Here is a 15,778-nt window from a genome sequence, read left to right as displayed (position 1 = left end):
TTCTCAGGGACTAAGTGCAGAGGGAGGATTGACTTCCTAGGGTCAGCAGAGGGAGGGAATGTTTGGGTAATGCCACTTTTCGGTGTCTTCACAGCGGTTGTGTATATAACTATATACATCTGTCAACCCACATAAAATTGCATATGATAAAGAATGAATTCAATCATATCTAACTTTAAATAAATTTAAAATTTTTAAACATAAGATGCCACTGCACTGTCACTAGAACTGTTCCAATATAAAGCATAAGCTAGGCACAGTGGCTAACGCCTATAATCCCAACACTTTGGGAGGCCAAAGAGGAAGAATCACTTGAGGTCAGGAGTTCAAGACCAGCCTGGGCAACATGGTGAGACCTCATCTCTACAAAAAATACAAAAATTAGCCGGGCATGGCAGTGAGCCTATGGTCCTAACTACTCGGGAGGCTGAGGTGGGAGGATTGCTTGAGCCAAGGAGGTGGAGGTTGCAATGAGCCGAGACGGTGCCACAGCACTCCAGCCTGGGCGACAGAGTGAGACCCTGCCTCAAAAAACATTTTTTATTTAAGTGTGTAGATATACATAAAGCATGGCAATACCAAGCATTGATGAGGATGTGGAGCTACTGGAATTCTGGCACATGGCTGGGAGGAATGGTCAAAGTCCATGCCATTTTGGACAGCAGTTTGTCAATTCCTGCCCAAGTTAAACACACAGGTAGCTTTTAGCCCAACAATTTCTTTTTTTAGATCTTCACGAGTGTCCCATGGCTCGGATGTCCCCAGAGGTCCTGATCCAGGCTCTGGTAAGAATCAGTTTCTGCTCCATCTCCTCTCCTCTCTGGGCGGTCGCTGGGTTCTCTGGGCCATGCGGTTTCCGTCCAATCAGTGTGGAGGAGAGGAGCTCTGACTTGTGGGTCTGAGGTTCCTCTTCTGTGCAGGGCCGAAGTCTCTCTTCCTCCTCAGCTTCCCGTTCGGCCCCACGGCCCTTCCCCTCCACTCCGTTCCCCTTCTGTCCTCACAGGGGGAGCGCAGGGAGCCTCCGCCTCAGAGATGCTGCTGCTGCTGCTGCCCCTGCTGTGGGCAGGTGAGTGGCCCCAGGGAGAGGGGCTGTCCGGGGATGAGCCGACCTGACCCTTGTGTCTCCACAGGGGCCCTGGCTCTGGAGGGCTTATTCCATCTGGAGGTGCCGGAGTCGGTGATGGTGCAGGAGGGTCTGTGCGTCCTCGTGCCCTGCAGTTTCTTCAATCCGAGGTACCCCTTCAGCAGGAATGACCGTGATCATGGCTACTGGTTCCGGGAAGGAGACAATCCTTTACGGGATGCTCCAGTGGCCACAAACGATCCTGCTCGAGAAGTGCGGGAGGAGACCCGGGGTCGATTCCGCCTCCTGGGTAATCCCAGGGAGAAAAACTGCTCCCTGAGCATCACAGACGCCAGGAGGAGGGACAGCGGTTTGTACTTCTTTCGTATGGAGGAAGGATGGATGAAATATAATTACAAAAGTCCCCCGTTGTCTGTGCATGTGACAGGTAAGGCACGGGATCCAGGAGCAGCCACAGGGAGAGGTCATGGGGGCTGCAAGGCAGGGCTGGGCTGGGAAAGGGTAAAGGGCAAAGTGAGTCAGGCACAGGGGAAGACCTGAACCAGAGCCTGCGCTTCCCCCGGGCTGCACCTTAGAACCCCTTCCTGATCCTGCATCCCCATCTCCTCACCAGCCCTGACCCACAGGCCGCACATCCTCATCCCAGGGGCCCTGAAGTCCGGCCGCCCCAGGAACCTGACCTGCTCTGTGCCCTGGGCCTGTGAGCAGGGGACACCCCCCATCTTCTCCTGGATTGGGACCTCTGTATCCCCGCTGAGCCCCACCACAGCCCTCTCCTCGGTGGCCACCCTCATCCCACAGCCCCAGGACCACGGCAGCAGACTCACCTGTCAGGTGACCTTGCCCGGGGCCGGTGTAACCACGACCAGGACCGTCCAACTTAACGTATCCTGTGAGAGCTGGGCCAGGACATCCAGGTCCCTGATGGGGTGGGGTCGCTGATAGCAGGAGACGGGGGTCAGGGCTGGACACAGGTGCTGAGTCCCAGAATTTGGGCTTGGAGTGGGGGGTCAGGAGGACACTGGCTCTGCCTTCCCTCTTTATGCAACCTCTGGGGTGAGAGAGCCGGTGTCCCCAGCCCTCACAGTGATGCGAGTCGCTGTGTCTTTCTGTCCCAGACCCTCCTCAGAACTTGACCTTGACTGTCTTCCAAGGAGATGGCACAGGTAGGATGGTGCTCCCTCCCTGGGGCTGGGGAAGCAGGGCCTCCAGCTCAGGGCAGGGCCAGGCCCCTCCTCATCCTGGACTCACCCTGGTGACCTGAGACCCCCATGTGGGTGAACCCAGGGCCTCTCTGCATCCTCAGGCCCAGTGGCCACCTGAGCAACTGTCCCCTCCCCTCCCCCACTCCCTTCAGAATCCTGCACACACACACACACCTTGGCCCCACTGCAAGGGCAGAGTGACAGTCACGCAGCAGACCCAATCCCAAGGCCCCTGATGATCCACTCCCGGAATGCACATTCAGCCTCACCTTTTAATTTTCCCTGGTAGTTCTGACCTAATACTTCTGGATAGAGGATATTGTCACATGGGTAAAAATTCAAAATGCACAGCAGAGACTGTACTTAGAAGCCCGTCCCCCTCACCAGAATTCACCAGGGTCTGTCTAGGCTGCTCTGAGCCTTGGTTTGTGCACCTGGAGGATCAGAGGTGGTTTGACGTCCGTAGCGAGACGGTCTGCCCCCTCCTCCAGGGCTGTGTGTGATTCCACTGCACAGATGGACTCTGATTTTGTGGAATCTCCGAATTCATGATCATGACGCTAACTTAGCTGAGCACAGGAATGCTATAGTGATTTATCCTGTATCTCTTTTCACAAGTGTGTATGTGAACGTTAAGTGCAAAATAGCTGGGCCATTGTGTTTTTTGAATATTGAGAGATATGGCCATGTTGTTTTCCATCTAAAAAGGACAAACTCACCTTGCCAACAGGAAGGGGTGAATGCGTGAGTTTCCCCAGCCTCACCAACCCAGTGTGGGGTTAGATACCTAGACCTCTGCCGATACTGGGTAAAAATCTGCATCTCCGTGTGCACATTCATTAGAATGTTTCTCTTGCTGTGAATGGTCTGCATTTTTTTGTACATTAAGGCGCCGTTTTATTCTTTTGTTCTGTGAACTCCCGTTGATAGTTTTTTCTCAGCTTTCCAGAGTGATTTTACCTTTATTATTTATTCTTGAGTCTCTCTTTAGTTTGAGAAAGTACTGAATATTAGTAATATACATTACAAATACGTGTCCCAATATGGCCTGTGGCTTTGTCTTTCTTTCTCTTGTCCTCCAGGCCGTAATGCAGTGGCAGGATCTTGGCTCACTGCAACCCCACCTCCCGGGTTCAAGCAATGCCTCTGCCTCAGCCTCCCGAGTAGCTGGAATTACAGGCACATGCCACCACACCTGGCAAATTTTTTTTTTTTTTTGTATTTTTAATAGAGACGGTGTTTCACCATGTTGGTTGGCCAGGCTGGCCTCTAACTCCTGACCTCAGGTGATCCGCCCACCTCAGCCTCCCAAAGGGCTGGAATTAGGGGCATGAGCCAGCCCCATGTGGCTTTTTCTTAGCTGTCCATGATTTTCCCAATGTACAGGAACCTATTTATTCCTGTATTCACACTTCTTGATTTCTTTTATTGGTGCCAATTACCCCCATGCCGAATTTATTAAAACAAATCTCGGCCGGGTGCAATGGCTCACGCCTGTAACCAGAACAGTTTGGGAGGTCAAAGTGGATGGATTGTTGAGTCAGGAGCTCGAGACCAGCCTGACCAACATGGTGAAACCCCATCTACTAAAAATACAAAAATTAGCTGTGTGTGGTGGCGCATGCCTGTAATCCCAGCTACTTGGGAGGCTGAGGCAGGAGAACTGCTTGGACCCAGGAGGTGGAGGTTGCAGTAAGCCAAGATAGAGCCCTCCACTTTTCCTCCTGTGTCTTGTGTCTGAACTCCACCCTCCACCCCAGCCTATACACCCTGTCTCCCTCCAGCCCTGCAGGTCTATTTGCATTTTCTGGATGTGATCAGGTTTTGGTCATCTTTGCACCTTCTGTTCCTTCATAATGGAATGTCCTTCCAGCCCTCATTATCTAGCGACCCCTGCTTGTCCTCCATACCCTACTACTTCCTGTGTGAAGTAGGTATGCCTCCTCCAGGAAGCCTTCCTGGATCACATAATTTACATGGTCTCATATACATTGACATCCCCAAGGCTACTGGAGCCTGAGTCACCTCCAACATATGTCCTGTGGCCTCATGAGCACCTGTTCCTAAGTCCTGCTACCAACCAGACTCTGAATTTCTGGGAGTGAGAGCCTCCCAGAGGCACAGGGATAAGTCAGTAAACCAGTGTCAGGTGAGGACTCAGATAAAGAACAAGAAGGTTCAGGGAGAATCTGGAAGCTGAGGTGTCAGCGAGAGCATTGAAGAGGACATGGAATATGGGCCTAAAGTGACATCTTATTTGGTTGCCCTGTAAAGCCTGAGACCCTCCCTCTGTGATTTCTAGGGCACAAATCCAGCCAAAAAGGGCACATCCGTGCAGAGATAAATCCAAACCATGCTATATACAGAAATTGGGGCCTGAGCCAGGCTCTAAGCCCAGGCTCACCCCGCTTTCTGGATCCATCTCACAGAGTCTGTTTCTATCAGTCTTTGCTTGTGAGTCTGAATCTGTTCCTCTGTTTGGTCTCCGTAGGTGTCCTTCTTCTTTCCCTCAACCTCTTTGTCACTCTGACCCTCTGTCTCTTTTTCTTCAGCATCCACAACCCTGAGAAATGGATCATCTCTTCAGGTCCTGGAAGGACAGTCTCTACACCTGCTCTGTGCTGTTGATAGCAATCCTCCTGCTGGACTGAGCTGGGCCCAGGAGAACCTGATCCTGAGCCCCTCACAGCCCAACTCCGGGATGCTGGAGCTGCCTCAAATGCACCTCAGGAATGAAGGAGAATTCACCTGCCAAGCTCAGAACCCCCTGGGTTCCCAGCAGGTCTCCCTGAGGCTGTTTGTGCAGAGTGAGTGTCAAGGGGCTGCACACCAGATCCTCTCTCCCAATGATCTTTACTCCCAGGTCTCTGAACAAGTAGTCCACCGGGCTCACCAAGAGAATAGGACTGTGCTCAGCTCAGCCTCAGCCTCAGCTGTGAGGCCGGCAATGTCTTGAGGGCCAGAGCCTTCTGTTTGTTGCTGCTCAGTCTTGGTAGGGGATGAGGTTAGCCCCGGGCTGTTTTCTGACATGCAGGGATGCAGGTAGAACTGGTAGAACCTGTGTCCAATTATTAGGAGCGAAACAATAAGGAATTGTGGTTTAGCAGATGAATCTACCTCATGCACCTTTTTGCAGGGAAATCAGGGCCCATGGCAGAGGTGGTTCTGGTGGCCATCGGGGAGGCCACTGTAAAGATCCTGCTTCTCTTCCTCTGTCTCATTGTCCTCAGGTGAGCACTGCCCCAGGGAGCAAAGGGAGGTGCAGGGAGGGCAGGGGACACAATGCGGAATTTGAGTCCCATTGCTGGAGGGTCCTGAACCAGTCAAGAGAACCTGGACCAACAGAGGCTCCGTTGTGGTGAGAATTTCACCCAAGACAATGTTTTCTGTACCCAACTTTGCTGTGTGTCCCGGGTGAGAGGTTCCTTCTCTCATCGTGGAGGTCTTGGGGGCTGAACCTGCTCTCTCCACATCAGTCCCCTCCAGTGCCTTAGCAGAGCACAGGGAAGTGAGTCTGCTGCCCCCTGCACCCTGATTTGGCCACACTCACAGGTCCTTGTCTTTTCACTCAGAGTGAAGTCCCACCGGAGGAAGGCAGCAAAGGCAGCTACAGGTGTGGAGGCTGCATAGGTTGTCAAAGGTTAATCTCTCAGGTGAGTGTTGAGGGCATCTCACCCTCCAGCATCCCACTGGGCACCTCTCCCTTGATAGCCCCCATGATTGCTCTGCTCAGCATGGTACACCCATCTCCCTCCCCAAACGCTCTTCTCCTCCTGGGATCCCCATCCCACTGATGACACAGTGGTCCCGCCTCTTGTCACAGGTAAGTGACTATCTGAGGCCAGTGGCATGGGCCGCAAAAAGAATTTACCAGGACAGTTGTAGGTGTAGAACTGCAGATTTGTTAGAGAAAGTATGAAACTATGTTGCAACGGGGAGGCCGGCAAGAGGGGAGCTGACTGCAAAGAGACAAAGGCTTGCCCCAGCAGGGGGCCTGTGGTACTTGTGCTGGAGAGGGATGCATGGAGTACTGATAATGTCAAGGTTGCAGTGAGCTAACTCACATTGTTCTCTCAGCTGAGGTTCTGATGATAGCTGGGCACAGAAAAGTTGTGAGTTACTTGCGCAGGAGGGCCACCTATCCTGAACCACAAAGAAAGGCAGGCTTGTAGCTTACCTGCTTTCTCTCTTTGCTTTCCTCTGCTCCCACCAGCCTGACTCCTTTACCTGATTAGGGTTTGACACTTCTAAACTCAGAACCAGAATGTGAGTCTCCACCTTGAGCTCCCTCCCTCCTCCAGGGCCCATAAATCATTAACTCTTGTTCCTCTTTCTCCTCAGCAGGGCTCATCTTGGAGCCCTTTTCTCCATCCTGACTCCAGTCATGCCTTGGGCCTCACCTCTTCCCTGGTCACTGAACCCTCCTCACCTTTTGCCTCCATCTCTCCCCAACACAGGCCTCCAGACTCTGCTTCCAGATGCCTCCTTGTTCAGTGCCTCTACCATCTGAAGGGCGGTGCTTCCTCTCCACTGCTGGAGAATGAGGTAGAAACACCACAGCCTGGACTGAAGGCCTTGCATGGTCTGTCCCCTGCTGGACTTTGCTCCCAGGTGGTGTGCAAATGGCCAAGCAGCCCGTGAGAAGATGCTCAGTATTGTTACTCATGAAACACCACAGCCTGGACTGAAGGCCTTGCATGGTCTGTCCCCTGCTGGACTTTGCTCCCAGGTGGTGTGCAAATGGCCAAGCAGCCCGTGAGAAGATGCTCAGTATTGTTACTCATGTCACGAATGCAAAACCAAACTGTAAAGGAGATGCTACTTCACACGCATTAGGAAGACGTTAAATAAACAAATAAAAATGAACAAACAAACAAAAACAGAAATAAATCAATGTTTGGTATGATGATGTTGATAGATACAACTAAATAGTTGCTTATAATGAATAGTTTGGATCTCAGAGAGGTGAGAAGAGTCCTACTGTATTGTTGATAAATTCCTTTGTCTTTAGGCCTTTTGGATAAAGACTAAATAGGTATTTGGTAGCATATGCAGAACCGTCACGAAAGTAACAGCTGCAAGAACAGACAGTCACAAGTGTTTTGCATTGTGTTTTGAATACCCTGAGTACAGCTGCCATGGGTGACCTAATTTTTTGAATTGGTTTATAACTCTTTGTAAAGGTCTGAATAAAACCAAACATACACTTCTCTTAAAAAAAAAAAATACTGGCCGGGTGCGGTGGCTCACACCTGTAATCCCAGCACTTTAGGAGGCTGAAGTGGGCAGATCACGAGGTCAAGAGATCGAGACCATCCTGGCCAACATGGTGAAACCCCGTCTCTACTAAAAATACGAAAATTAGCTGGGCGTGGTGGTGCACACCGGTAGTCCCAGCTATTTGGGAGGCTGAGGCAGGAGAGTCGCTTCAACCCAGGAGGCAAAGATTGCAGTGAGCCGAGATCATGCCTCTGTACTCCAGCCAGGTGAGACAGCGAGACTCCATCTCAAAAGAAAAAGAAAAAAGAAAAAACTACTAATTGTTTGCAAGGATATGGACAAGTGGGAGCCCTTTTGCACTGCATGTAAAATGGTGTGACCCTGTGGAAAACGCTTTGAAATTCTCTCCAAAACTTAAGCCTAGAAATACACTGTAATCCAGCCATTCCATTGCTAGATATGTTCCCGGAATTGAAATCATGGACTTAAACAGATACCTATACACCAATGTTCACAGCAGCATTATTTACAATAGCTAAAAGGTGAGGGGAAAAAAAACTCATGTCCATTGACTGATAAGTGGATAGAAAAAAGGTTCTATATCCACAATATGGGATATTCTCTAGCCTTAAAAATTGAATGGAACTGATACATGCTATAACATGGGTGATCCTTGAAACAACATGCCAAATGAAAGAAGCCACACATAAAGCGACAAATGGTATCTAATTCTGCTCATGTAACCTTACTTAGAATTGGCAAATTCATGGAAACAGAAAGTAGAATGGCATGTCAGAGGCTGGGGAACGAGGCAAGGAAGAGGGGTAATTGTGCAACTGGTGCAGAGTTTCTGTTTGGGATGATGAGGAAATTCGATAAATAGTGGTTGCACAACATGGTGAATGTGCTTAATGTCACGGAATTGTACCCTGTAGAATGTTACAAATTGCAAATTATATGTTACATAATGTATAGTCAGGTCTACCACTACTATAAAGAAATACCTGGAACTGGGTAATTCAGAAAGGAAAGAGGCTTAATTGGCTCAAGGCGCTGCAGGCTGTACAGGAAGCATAGCAGCCTCTGCTTCTGGGAAGGCCTCAGGAAACTTACAATCATGACAAAAGGTGAAGAGGAAGCAGGCAGGTCTTACACGGCCAGAGCAGGGGAAAGAGAAAGAGGAGGCCTGGCACAGTGGCTCACGCTTTTAATCCCCAGCACTTTGGGAGGCTGAGGCGGGTGGATCACCTCAGGTCAGGAGATCGAGACCATCCTGGCCAACATGGTAAAGCCCCATCTCTACTAAAAATACACAAATTAGCTGGGCATGGTGGCATGTGCCTGTAGTTCCTAGTTACTTGGGAGGCTGAGGTAAGAGAATTGTCTGAACCAGGGAGTCGGAGGTTGCAGTGAGCTGAGATAGTGCCATTGTACTCCAGCCTGGCAACAGAGCGAGACTCCGTCTCAAAAAAAAAAGAAAAGAGCTACACATCACACTTTTAAACAACAGATCTCCTGAGAACTCAATCACAAGAACAGCACTAGGGGGTGGTGTTAAACCATTCATGAGCAACCACCACCATCCAATCACCTCCCACCAGGCCCCACCTCCAACACTGGGGATGACAATTCCACAGGAGATTTGAGTGAGTACACAGATCCAAACTGTAACACATGTAACACATATACTTTACCAAAATAAATAAAAAAAGGAAACAGCAAGTATCTCTGTCATCAAGGTGCTGTCATTCTAGAGACTAGAAGGAAAAGATAAATAAATAAAATGAGAGCATGTGGGATGGTGATCTGTGTTTGGAGGAAAGTCATGCAGAGAAGGGAGCTGATGACAAATTGAGGAACAGTTTATCATCTGACGGCGAGAGGAGGTGGTGTCTGAACAAAGGCGTGAAGGTGCTGAGCAGGGAGGCTCTGTGTCTGAATAAGAGAAAAGCATCTCAGGAAGAGGGAAGGGGAGCAGCAAGTGCATTACTCAGAGGTAGCAGCAGGCCTGGGCGCTGTGGACACAGCCAGAACCTGAGAGCAGAGGGAGTCAGAGGAGGGAGCAGCAGGGAGGACAGGGCAGCCCGTGTGGGGCCCTGAGGCCACACAGGAACCTAGAGCCTTTAGGAGAGAGCAGAGGCTCGACTGGACTCTCACTCTAACAGGACCCTCGGCTGCCCTGGTCACGGCAGACCTGCATAGGTCACAGCAGCCACAGAGAGATGGGGCAGGTGGTGCTGGGTCCTCCAGGAGGAGGGATGGGGGACTGAGGGGCAGGGTGAGGACGTGTTTTGGGATGTGTGTGAAAGGTCAAGGTCCCAGAGTTTTCTTTTCTTTTTTTTTCTTTCTTTTTTTTTTTTTTTTTTTTTTTTGAGATGGAGTCTTGCTCTGTCGTCCAGGCTGGAGTGCAGTGGCATGATCTCGGCATGATCTCAGCTCACAGCAAGCTCTGTCTCCTGGGTTCACGCCATTCTCCTGCCTCAGCCTCTTGAGTAGCTGGGACTACAGGTGCTCGCCACCATGCCTGGCTAATTTTTTTTTTTTTTTGTATTTTTAGTAGAGACGAGGTTTCACTGTGTTAGCCAGGCTGGTCTCGATCTCCTGACCTCGTGATCCGCCCGCCTCGGCCTCCCAAAGTGCTGGGATTACAGGTGGGAGCCACCGCACTCGGCTGCTCACAGGGTTTTCTAATGGATGGTGTCATTGATGGGAAAGGAAGAGCAAGGATGGGGCCAGCATGTTCCCCTCGGCACCTGGAAGGAAGGAGCCGTGTCCATGGAAGACTGCAGAGGAGGGCTTTCGGGGGCAATGATAATTCTGAGAACACCCCTGACATCCGAATGTGGATGAGAGGGAGACAGCTGTGTGCAAATGTCTGGAGATCAGGAGAGCTGTCCAGGCTGAAGGTGTTGAGGTTACAATGATTCTAACAGCTGATAATCTTTATGAAATCCTCCCCTTTATCTCTTATCTTTCCATTTCTGTGGTTTCACTTACCTGTGGGACAGTACACTACTACGGTATTATAACAAAGAGAGCCCACATTCACATAACATTTATTACAGTATATTGTTATAATAGCTCTATTTTATTATTAGTTATTGTTGTTCATCTTTTGCTGTGCTCATTTATAAATTAAAATTTATTAAGCCGGGTGTGGTGGCTCACGCCTGTAATCCCAACACTTTGGGAGGCCGTCAAGAGATCGAGACCATCCTGGCCAACATGGTGAAACCCTGTCTTTACTAAAAATACAAAAAACAATTAGCCAGGCATGATGGTGCGCGCCTGTAGTCCCAGCTACCCAGGAGGCTGAGGCAGGAGAATCTCTTGAACCCTGGAGGCGGAGCTTGCAGTGAACTGAGATCACGCCACTGCACTCCAGCCTGGCGACAAAGCGAGACTCTTGTCTCAAAAAAAAATAAAATAAAATTTATCATAGATATGCATACGTGTGTGTGTGTGTGTGTGTGTGTATAAAAACATAGCATATGTAGGGTTTGCCCTGTCTGTGGTTTCAGGCATCCACTGAGGGTCTTGGAAGCTATCCACTGTGGATGGGGGGACTACTCTAGAGTAAATCTTTATAGTGTAAAGTGATGACAAGAGATGACAGGGGGAAACAGGTTGATAAGAGTATGACAATTCCTCCAACAATTAAAAATAGAGTCGGGCACGGTGGCTCACGTCTGTAATCCCAGCACTTTGGAAGGCCGAGGCAGGCGGATCACGAGGTCAGGAGATAGAGACCATCCTGGCGAACACGGTGAAACCCCGTCTCTACTAAAAATACAAAAAAAAAAAAAAAATTAGCCAGGTGTGGTGGCAGGTGCCTGTAGTCCCAGCTACTCGGGAGGCTGAGGGAGGAGAATGACGTGAACCTGGGAGGCGGAGCTTGCAGTCAGCCGAGATTGCACCACTGCACTCCAGCCTGGGCAACAGAGTGAGACTCCATCTCAAAAATAAAACAAAACAAAATAAAACAAAATAAAACAAAATAAAATAAAATAAATAAATAAAAATGAAAACAGAATTAACATAGGACCCAGCCACTCCACTTCTGGTCTACATGAAAAGACCTGAAAGTGGGAACTTGAGGGCCAGGTGTGGCGGCTCACACCTGTAATCCCAGTACTTGGGGAGGCCAAGGCAGGCGGATGGCCTTAGGTCAGGAGTTCGAGACCAGCTTGGCCAGCATGGTGAACCCCCGTCTCTACTAAAAATAAAAAAAAATAGCTGGGCATGGTGGCAGGCTCCTGTAATCCCAGCTACTCAGAAGGCTGAGGCAGGAGAATCACTTGAATCCAACAGGCGGACGTTGCAGTGGGCTGAGATCACGCCATTGCACTCCAGCCTGGGCAACAGAGCAAGACTCCGTCTCAAAAAAAAAAAAAAAAAAAAAAAAGAAAGAAAGAAAGAAAGTGGGAACTTGAATAGATATTTATACTCCCGTGTTCATGGCAGCATCATTGGCCAGAGCCAAGGCGTGGAAACGATCCAGTCTTTTCTGGAGGGGCAGACGGGTAAGCAAAACGTGGTGAAATCATACATTCGAATCTGTCAGCCTTAAAAAGAAAAGAAACTCTGGCACCTGCTACCACAGGGCTGGGCCTTGAGGACATTATCCTAAGGGAAATACAGCAGTCATGAAAAGTCAAATACTGTAGAGTTTCACCTACTGAGATTCCTAGAGGAGTCATATTCACACAAACAGTGAGTGCAGTGGTGTTTGCCAGGCACCGAGGAGAGGGAAAATGGAAGTCGCTGTTTAGTGGGTACAGAGTGAATTTTGCAATATGGAAGAGTTCTGGAAATTGGTTGTACAACAAAGTGAATATGCTTCACAGAACTGAACCGTGCACCTAAACATAATGACAATGGTGATGTTTATGTTCTGCATTTTCTTTTTACCAAAAGTAAAAGGTATTTGAAAGGGGAAGAGCTGATTGCAGGTAGAGAGGAGAAGTTCACAGGACAGAGCCCCAGGAGAATCCAATGAGGAGGACCCAGCTGAGAACTAGGCTGCATCAGCCTCCCTGCTTATTCCTGTGGACGTCCCTTTACTGTGGTATCCAGACCCCATTTGCCCACAACACTGGGCCTCCTGCACTCGAGAGGCTGCCTCATGTTGGGACCCTATTTCTCTCACTGCACCAGCTCCTGTCCATCAAGCAATAACTCACAACTACATAATTATGTTCGTGGTTTATTGTCTGCTCCCTGCACCAGAGAATAACCTGGATCAGGGCCAGGGGGGCATCTTCCTGGGACTCCTTCTGCAGCCACACCTGCCCTGCCCAGGCCTCAGGGGCCCTCCATCGAATTCCATAATGTTTTGACTCTTTATTTGGATCCTCAATCCATCACCACCAAGTGCGCCAACTCGGAGAGATTATCTGTAATTCCTCAGCCCTAATGTCCTTTTACATAAAATGGAAAGAATAGCTCTGAGTTTATTGTGGGATTTGGGGAGGAAGCAGTGCGATTAGTCCTCACCTGTGCTATTTTCCTGTTGCTGCTCTAACAAATTACCCCAATGTTCGTGGTTTGAAACAAGACAATTTCTTTTCTTATAGTTCTGGAGGTCAGCAGGATGAAGCAGGACTTACTGGGCTATAAAATCAAGACTGGTTCCTTCTGGAGGCTCCAGAGGATACTCTGTTCTTTCACCTTTTCTACCATTCAGCGACGACCTGCATTTCTGGGCTCATGGCCCATTTCTCGGTTGTCAGAGTCAACTTTGTGGCATCTTTTCTGCTCTTTGACCTTTGTTCCATCCTCACGTCTTCTCTCTCGGACTCTGATTCTCCCCCTTTCCCTCTTATAAGGACCCTGTGGTGACACTGGGCCCATCTGGATAACCCAGGATCTCCTGCCCATCTCAAGATCTTGAACTTGAACTTGAACTTAATCACATATGCAAAGTCCCTTTGTCTTTTTTTTTTTTTTTCCCCAACTCTCGTCTCTTGACTCTGCAGGGTAAAAGTTCCTTTATCTTGTATGGCAACATATTCACAGCTTCCAGGTGATGCAGGATTTTTGGCTCCTTAGCTCAGCTAGGTCCAGGTTCTTGTCTCAAGACCAGGAAAATGAGTCATGTGGGAGAGTGGAGTAGAATTTGTTAAGTGAAAGGAAAGCTCTCAGCAAAGAGAGGGTTCCTGAAAGCAGGTTCTCGGTTACCCCCTCACAGCTGAATGAAAGGTGTTGTTGTTGTTGTTTTGTTTTTTTGTGGTTTTTTGTGGGCAGGTGGGGTAGGAGTTTTGCTCTTGCTGCCCAGGCTGGAGTGCAGTGGTGGGATCTCAGCTCACTGCAACCTCTGCCTCCTGGGTTCAAGCGATCCTCCTATCTCAGCCTCCTGAGTAGCTGGGACTACAGATGTGAGCCGCCGTGCCTGGCTAATTTCGTATTTTTAGTAGAGATGGGGTTTCACCATGTTGGCCAGGCTGGTCTTGAACTCCTGACCTCAAGTGATCCACCCACCTCGGCCTCCCAAAATACTGGCATTACAGGCATGAGCCACCGCAACTGGCCACAAGGGCTTTTATATAAGCTGATGGGGGCTGGGTTCCCTGTTTATATAAGGTGCAAATTCCTGATGTCTCCACCCCATTCCCCAAGTGCATATGTGGGCCCTTAGTCCCTTGCTGGGGTGTTTAGGCAAGCCCTCTGTGCAAGTTCCCTTATCTGCACAAGACATCTGCTGTAACTGCTTATGAGGTGGGTCAGAGGTTCTCTAGGGACCCTTCCCTTACTGTGTGCCTAAAGCAAGCTGGCTAACTCCTTTCACAGGGATTAGCAAGTGGACATCTTTGGGGGCCATTACCCTGTCGACCACTTCATCTAATCAGGTCTAGGCATTGTCATTAGTCAATACTTATGTAAATGGTGAACAAAGAAGAAATAAATGGGGTCCAGGAAATGTGGAATTAATGAATGGAATAGGCAACAATGATCCTTGTTGGAATGATTTTACCCCAGCTGTGGCTACTAGCTCAGAGTGGGCCCAGGGCCTCCTGCCTCTCTCTGCATGACCCTTTCAGGAAGCTCGTGTCCTAGCCCTACCTCTGCCTGGAAGATGCCCACAAACTTCTGTCTGGTCCAGCTTGTTCTGAGCACAATTCACTTCCCCTTGAAAAGCACCCCCACCCATGTGAGTCAGCTCAGTCAATGTCCTGGAAAGCTCTTTACACAGATGAATTTCACCGATGCCTTTCTACTAGTCGAGAGCTTCGCAAACTTGGCTTCTGGAAAATGTCTCAAATCCCTCCCTTCCTCTATTCTCATGGCCACAGTCCCATCTCAGGCCTCTGATTTTGTTCACCTGTACCCGGGTGATACCTGGCCCTGCAGTCGCCTCCCTCCTGGCCTAGAAGCCTCCGGTCTTGCTCCCTCCAGCGACCACAATTCGGGTCCCAAATCTCTAACCAAATCTTTCTCTGTCTCATCCCTATTTAGCTCCTCCCTTGGCTCCTGTGGCCCCAGGAGAAAGCCTGTCACCTGTCTTGGTTCCTCCAAGAGGCCAGAACCATGAGGGTTAGCGCCCTCCACAGTTTTGCACATCAAGGCCGGTCATCCTGAGACGTTCTCTCCAGGTCCTGATACAGCCAAGTCCTCCCCATGTTTCCATGCCCCTGTCCCGGGAGCATTAAGGCACCTCCCCACCCCTGTATGCTGGAGGTCTTTGTCCCTACTTGCCCTTGCTTGTGATGCTTGTTTCAGAAACGCTGTTTCCTCTCCTGAGTCTGGGGGAGGGCACAGGGAGAGAAGGGCCTCTCAGCCCTGCGCCTCCAGCTCTCTCGGTCTCCCTAGTCCCACAGATTTTGGGCAATGCCACCTCTCTGTAGGTGGAGGAGGGCAGTCCCTGCACCTGGTCTGTGATGCTGACAGCAGCCCTTCTGCCAAGCTGAGCTGGTCCCAGGGCAGCTTGATCCTGGGCCCCTGCCAACCCTTGCATCCCCAGGTCGTGGAGCTGTCCCAGGTGGTTTTAGGGGACAGAGGAGCATTCACCCGCTGGGCTCCCACCCCATCTCCCTGAGCCTGGCTGAGTGTTAGCAGAACACCTGCTTTTGGTGGGGGCGCCTTAGGCAAGGGAAGAGTGGGCTGAGGACACCGCCACCTCTGTTTTCCTTCTCCTAGCCCTCTCCCGTACTGCCTGTTCCTGCTCCCAAATTTCTGGAGAGCAGTGGAGCCCCTGGCTTCTGCCCCTCAGCCTGCTCAGGGGAGCCGTAATGGGGACGGCTTCCTTTTAACCTGTGACATCACCTGGATC

The 15,778-nt window shown here is 50.0% G+C and overlaps 1 protein-coding gene across 1 annotated transcript; it reads left to right on the top strand.

Annotated features, from left to right (window-relative positions):
* The first annotated feature begins 841 nt into the window (after positions 1–841).
* On the top strand, positions 842–5,869 carry LOC105497107 (sialic acid-binding Ig-like lectin 13). Its single transcript, XM_071087615.1, has 6 exons — positions 842–1,066; positions 1,131–1,511; positions 1,698–1,976; positions 2,203–2,250; positions 4,842–5,096; positions 5,426–5,869. The coding sequence occupies exons 1-6, from the start codon at positions 1,033–1,035 to the stop codon at positions 5,521–5,523; spliced, it is 1,095 nt and encodes a 364-aa protein (XP_070943716.1). The 5' UTR covers positions 842–1,032; the 3' UTR covers positions 5,524–5,869.
* The last annotated feature ends 9,909 nt before the right edge of the window (positions 5,870–15,778 follow it).

The sequence above is a fragment of the Macaca nemestrina genome, chromosome 20, assembly GCF_043159975.1.
Source record: "Macaca nemestrina isolate mMacNem1 chromosome 20, mMacNem.hap1, whole genome shotgun sequence".
Taxonomy (NCBI): Eukaryota; Metazoa; Chordata; class Mammalia; order Primates; family Cercopithecidae; genus Macaca; species Macaca nemestrina.
Note: the sequence above shows the minus strand (reverse complement) of the source record. Positions and strands in the feature narration are given on the sequence as shown.

Coding starts and splice junctions, on each gene's coding strand:
- LOC105497107 (XM_071087615.1), top strand. CDS start 1,033: ATGCTGCTGCTGCTGCTGCCCCTGCTGTGGGCAG. Junction 1,977..2,202: donor CGTCCAACTTAACGTATCCT/GTGAGAGCTGGG, acceptor TTTCTGTCCCAG/ACCCTCCTCAGAACTTGACC. Junction 5,097..5,425: donor CCTGAGGCTGTTTGTGCAGA/GTGAGTGTCAAG, acceptor ACCTTTTTGCAG/GGAAATCAGGGCCCATGGCA.